This window comes from Herpailurus yagouaroundi, unplaced genomic scaffold, assembly GCF_014898765.1.
Source record: "Herpailurus yagouaroundi ecotype Mexico unplaced genomic scaffold, PumYag 140, whole genome shotgun sequence".
NCBI classification, from domain to species: Eukaryota; Metazoa; Chordata; class Mammalia; order Carnivora; family Felidae; genus Herpailurus; species Herpailurus yagouaroundi.
Window position 1 is genome coordinate 93,693,058 of NW_024412395.1, and position 6,000 is coordinate 93,699,057.

At 48.8% G+C, this 6,000-nt stretch overlaps 1 protein-coding gene and 1 long non-coding RNA gene across 3 annotated transcripts in view; one reads left to right on the top strand and one right to left on the bottom strand.

Annotated features, from left to right (window-relative positions):
- Nucleotides 1-6,000, bottom strand: part of MARCHF4 (membrane associated ring-CH-type finger 4) — a 108,932-nt gene that overhangs the window by 19,593 nt on the left and 83,339 nt on the right. For both annotated transcript variants that reach the window (XM_040476183.1, XM_040476182.1), the window contains one exon: nt 1,155-1,347. In XM_040476183.1, coding sequence (XP_040332117.1) covers nt 1,155-1,347 — 193 coding nt within the window. The remainder of the gene's footprint in view (nt 1-1,154; nt 1,348-6,000) is intronic.
- LOC121031038 (uncharacterized) lies at nt 1,347-5,112 on the top strand. Its single transcript, XR_005790526.1, has 2 exons — nt 1,347-3,814; nt 4,868-5,112. It is a non-coding gene; the product is annotated as an uncharacterized LOC121031038 (long non-coding RNA).

The following is a 6,000-nucleotide window of genomic DNA, read 5'->3' on the forward strand; positions in this document are numbered from 1 at the left end:
CTCTGGCTGCTGTAATCAGCATGCAAGTCTCCAGGCCTCTCTGATTCCTAATTTAAAGAACTCCAAAGAAATCCACATAGCATCCTCCTAGCCAAATCCTAGCTAATAGATGTTTTCTTGCCAAACAGAGCAGGGTAGCATAATTGATATAATATACAAAGTAAAGCACAGAGAAGACCACTGTGGAACTTAAGTGCTGTCAGCATCATGGCCTAGGGGACAACCTGAGAGTTCCAAGTAGGATGTATGACTAGGGCTTAACCATGCTTCATGTCATTCAGAGAAAACCAGGACCTCAGTCATTTGAATGAAGACTCCATAGTTGAAAACCGTAAGCATTTTGGGGGGAAAACAGAAAGACTCAGCCCTCCACCAACCAACCTAACATACTAGAAGAGGAAGGAACATAGATTTGGGGATGGTGTGAAGGAACAGGCAGGAATTAGAGTGGTGGGTTTCCAACTTTTTTCTGAAACATCGAAGACTTTAAAACAAAGTCTTACCTAGAAGGGAAACATATGTAAATGGATAAAAGTGTAAAAACTAAGGGTGAAGCAAGGGTGAAGATTCAGAGCCTCTCTGTGTTGCATTCCACTGCCCACTCCCAAAACTGGTTTCCTTGGAGCTGTGAGTGGAACACCAGGACTACATACAGTTTGAAAAACACTAGACTAGAGAAATCTTGGGTATTGTGATAGGCTCATGGAAAGCTGAGAAGGGGGGCAAGGGGCAGGTACCATCATGGCTGTTTCTGGGCATTTTTCTGTGAAGAGGATGGAATTAAATGTATAATCGTCCCTTGTTATGGCTTGGCAGCCATGGAGTACGCAACAGAGAAGAGGGCTTGCACATCCTGTCTGAGGCAGATAGTCTGACCAACTGACCTCTCTCAAGTCTTCTTAGAGGCGAGCCTCCTTATCCTTATCTTCAACTAGGCAAGAACAGATTTGCTCAGGAAAGATTTAGACCTTCCTTCTCTGGCCTACTTCCTCCCCCAACCCACCTACCCCTCAAGTCTAAGATGTTGGCTCCTCCTGAGCTTGCAAGTCTCAAGCCTGGTGCTTTGGCCTTTAAGAGGGAGGGATCCTGAGAGATTGGTCTAACTCACCACCACGTGGCTCTCCACTTCCCATAGAGACAAGCCCCAGACCCACCTATGCACACCACGTCCATGAATCCGTACATCCCATAGCAGATCTGGAAGAGGAGGTCTTGGCGCTGCCATTTTGCCGAGGGACTGAAGGTCGACCAGATGAGCCAAGAGATACTGGCAATGAGGAAGAGGGAACCCAAGATGGCGGCTGCAATCTGCACCTTCTCAATGACTGTCAGAGAGATGGCCTGCCACTGCAAAGAAGAGAAGGGCGGGTTAGCTGTTGCTGGGACACCCTTACTCCATTTCCATTCCACCCCCATGCTTCTTGCTTCTGCTGCCTCGACCTCTCACCTCTGGTTCAAGATTTAATACAGGGCTTTTTAATTTGTAACACAATGGCTATTTTTACAAGTTTCTGAGTTTTATACTGCACTTTTAATATGGAGGAAACCTATAGCACACCAAATGATCAGAAATTATTGTAGGGAGTGAGTTCTGGGCAGCCATCACAGAGAAGGAAGGCCTATGTAACTGATTATGATACAGACAGAGAAATGGGAAGCAGAAAGTAAAAATGCAAAGCCAGTGTGGGTGGTATTCTAGGGCCCAGAATATTCTTTCCGGAGCAACATTGTTTATTTTCACACTAATAGGTGCTTTTCACACTAATAGGACACAGGCCTTTCTTTTGCTTATTTTCTACAACAACACCTGGCGTGTCATTTAATATAAGTGCTAGGGATTACCAATTTAACAGACAAGCCGAAGACATGGGATGTGGGGGAGAGATAAGAAAAAACAGTATAATTTACTGACTATATATAAACACTGAGATTTCATTTTTTTAACAGAAAAAGCACCATGCTAATAGCAGTATTGATGGATGGATTGAAAACTGGGGTGTGGGTGGGCTTCAACTCTGAAATTCTGTGATTCTATGGCTGGCCTAGGTAGCACAGTCGTAAGTGGACCTGGAGTTGGATTTTAGTTTGGGATTTATTCATGCTCTCACTCAACAAATATGCACTCTGCTAGGTGCTGGAGATAAAGCAGTAAGCAAAAACACGTAAGATTTCCACCCTCGTGGAATTTAAAGTCTAGAGAACACAGATGATCAAATAAATTTATTTACAGCTGCAATTTATCAGGCATAAGAGAAGAAGGTACACGGAACTGTGAGAGCCTTTGATGGGGGATTTGACTTGTCAGAAGAAGCAATGCTTGAGTTGGTGGGAGTTTAGGCAAAGGGAGGAGGGAAGAGTGCTCTAGGCACAGGAGAAGGCATGTGCAAAGGTCCTGTGGCAGAAAAAGCATAGTGAACATGAAAACCTGGAAGAAGGCCAGAGTGGGTGGAACAGAGAAAGCAAAAGGGAGTGTGGGGTGAGACAGCTGGGAAAATAAGAGAAGATCATGTGGAATCTTGAAGAATATGCACAGAATTTTGGCTTTGTCCTAAGAGTAAACATGCTGCTATTGAACACTTTTAACCAGGGAAGTGACAGGATCAGATGTGGGAAGGTAGAGGGCGGGACAGTCTTCTGATTGTAAGGATTTGTGTAAAGCCCTGCAGAGGACACCCCCAGCCGGCTTTTCAGCCCGAACGCCCCAGGAAAAGCAGACAACCTTCCATCAGCCAGTAGTGAGTCCTCGCTATGCATTAAACGGCCTGGATGGAAGCACTGATTCTGGCTCAGGAGGACTGACCAGTGGCCCCGAAGGAATTGTAGCCATTGGAATACATTTCACTTGCTAGTCTAGATGTAGGACATCAGCCTTTACATTTAATTGTGCAGATAGCATTCCATTACAGGTAATTGGGCCTTTAAATTTTCCACTGCTTCCCCTAGCCTAGGGTTACACAAAACAAGGGAGTTTTCCAGAAGATGGCCTGATCCTACAGACTCCTCTCAAACCCTCTACCACAAATGTTTTTTCCAGTGCCTGCCTCTCTGTGAAGAGGGTCCTTAACTGGGCTTTTTGTTTTGACCACTGGGTCATCATCAACCTTCACTTTCTCCTGCTCCAGACTTTAAAACCCCCCAAATGTAGTGGCGGAGAAAGGTCCCCTTAATCCCAAGAGTCACCCTAACCCCTGATCCCCCAAGCTGGCTGTGGAACGTAAGCAGGGCCCCTGACTACTGTTTGAAACATGATGCACAAGGAACAGGGTGGGGTGCTGTGGCTGGGCTCTTCTGTCTGTCCCATGTGAGCCCCCACGAGAGGTGTGGGGAACAGAGCAGCAAAGAGCGAGCAGAGAACAAGAGAGCTCTGAACTCTCGAAGGGAAAGTTGGTGAGGGGAGAAGGGTTCCAAACGAGGTTCTGATCATGGGATCAGGAGACCCTCCCCGTCCTGGCCTCCTGTGCCACAGCACCAGTGAACGGAAGAGCCTGAGGACTGGATGTTTCCTTTCGCACCAGGAAGGGTCCCTGAGCTTCTGGCAGAGCTCTGCCCCAGCCTGTGCAGTGTGGCCTCACAGAAGTCAGTAAGTCATGAGGACTGTCAGTTTCCCCTTTCATAAAAAATGGAAATAATTGGTCCTGCCCATGTCCTAGAGTATTGTGAGGGCTGAGTGAAATAGCTCTTCAATCAGAGCTTTGAACGGGACGAGCTGCCATCATCTCCGCTCTTCGTTATGTTTCAGCAAAAACACAGGGATGCACGTCAAGGTGGGGGACTCCTAAACGCACCCAGCCAACTCTTCGCCTGCACACTGGAGGTGAGAGGAGCCAGACCCCTGTATGCAAGCCTGCCCCATCAGGGCAACCCTGGGTAAATTGTGCCTCCACTGTTTCATCTGTAAATTGGGAATAACAATGCCCACTGCACTGGGTTGGTTTCAGTTTTAAATGAGATAATATGTGTGAACACTTAGTGTGACTGCCCCCCCTCCCGCCCCACAAGCACTAACTAAACATTTATTAATGCAACTGCAGTTCAGGTGGCTCCCTCAGTTAAGCACCGACCCTTGATCTTGGCTCAGGTCTCGGTCTCATGGTTCATGAGATCAAGCCTCGTGTCAGGCTCTATGCTGAGAGTGTGGAGCCTGCTTGGGATTCTCTCTCTCTCTGTCTCTCTCCCTCTCTGCCCCTTCCCTGCTTATGCTCTGTCTCTCTCTAAATAAATAAATAAACTTTAAAAAAATGTTTAAAATTTTAAAAATATATAACTGCAGTTCAGTTGTAGCAGAGAGGGCCTGGGGACCACCCTAAAAATCCTTTCTCAGTGCTGCTTCTGCCACAAACAGAATCTTGCAGAGTATCTCTGGGATAATGTGCCATCACAACCACTGTCTCTCACAACTTTGGATGGGGCATGGACCGTGAGGTGCGTACCCCGAGACCTGGGAGAAATCTCCCCACTCTGACCGCAGAGGTATCCTGCCTGCTCCGTCCTGTCCTGCAGGTGGCTCAGCTGGGCTGTGGGAGCAGAAGTCAGCCCCACTGTGGCTGTCTCACTCCTGGCTGGATCCGAGAAGCCCAGGGACACAAGCGGGACAATCTGGGCCACAGCCACACAACACCGCCGCTAGGCCAAACTATTTCCTCTTTCTGGTGCAATCTGGGAAAGTGCAGTGGCATTTACTGAGCACACACCATGTATTTCCAGGAGCAACAGAATCCAAGGGAGTCAGTCCCCAGTTTTCAGAAACTCACAGTTAAAGACATATTAGTAACTTAAATTAATACATCAGTATCGTCAATGCTGCCATTTGCTCACCATACTTAAAAAGATTAGAATAACCTTTTCTTTCTTTCTTTTTTCTTCCCAGGAAAAAATTATCCCTAAATGGTTTTTCATTCTATGAGTCAAGCTCCCATGCCTGTTTATGAGCCAAGGGGACACTTTGGGGTAGTCCCGTGGATCTGGACTCTGACCCTTTTCTAAGGCTTGAGTGAGCTGAGAAGGAAGAAGAGAGTTAATACACCCCAGAGGGCATGGAATCAGCAGTCTCATGACACTGCTATTTTAAGACACTTCAAGATTTGAAATGAATGATTAAAGATGGAACCAGCACAGCGAGAGGCATCTCTTATTCTGACCCCTCCATATACCATCAGGATGGCTGAGGTGCCTGGGAGTCTTAGGGCCTCCTTCCAGAAACGATGCCCCCTGCTGGCCCACATGCATGCAGTAGCTCACACGCACGCACGCGCACGCACGCACGCACGCACGCACACACGCACGCACGCACACACACTCATTCCTGACAGTGCCTCATGTACGACTACATTGTGTTTAAAATAAAACGCGCCAGACGGTGCAGCTCCAGGTTGCTGGCTCACCCTCCCTGCAAAGACCCCACCCCCACAGTCACCCCGAACCACCGCCCTCCTGGGCTCGCAGAATCGACTCTGCCCCCTCCCCCAGAGAAAGGAGAAAGGAAACAGCTAGGTCGGGCCCCTGAAGCTCCCTTCCTCACTGGCATGCTGGCTGATTGTGTGGCAGCTTCATTGGCTGACCATGCACATGTAGAGGCATTTCCAGAAGCAAAGTGCTCTCTGTGCGTGTGGGTGCGCCTCGCAGGGACCGCTGTTGGGTTTGGAGGATTTTCGAGGCAGGGCAGGGCCCGCCAGCAGCTCCGGACAGGGCAGGCGGATGGGAGACAACAGGGTGCGGGTGCGGCCCGGTCCGAATCCCTGCGGCGGGCCCCACCCGGCCTGGCCCTCTCTGCCCCTCAGGGTCGCCCCTTCCCAGTCCTCCCTTTTCCTTCTGCCTTCCATTCTGTTTCTCGCCACCTCCCTCTCCTGTCTCTTCTCCATTTCCCCCTGTCCCTTGTCACTAGGAGTGTGGTGGTCCGTGGACCAGCGGCATCAGCATCACCCCTGGGTTGTTAGACATGCAGAATCTCGGGCTCCGCCCCAGACTCCTGAGTCACAGTCTGCTTTTTGTTTTTTTTTTTTA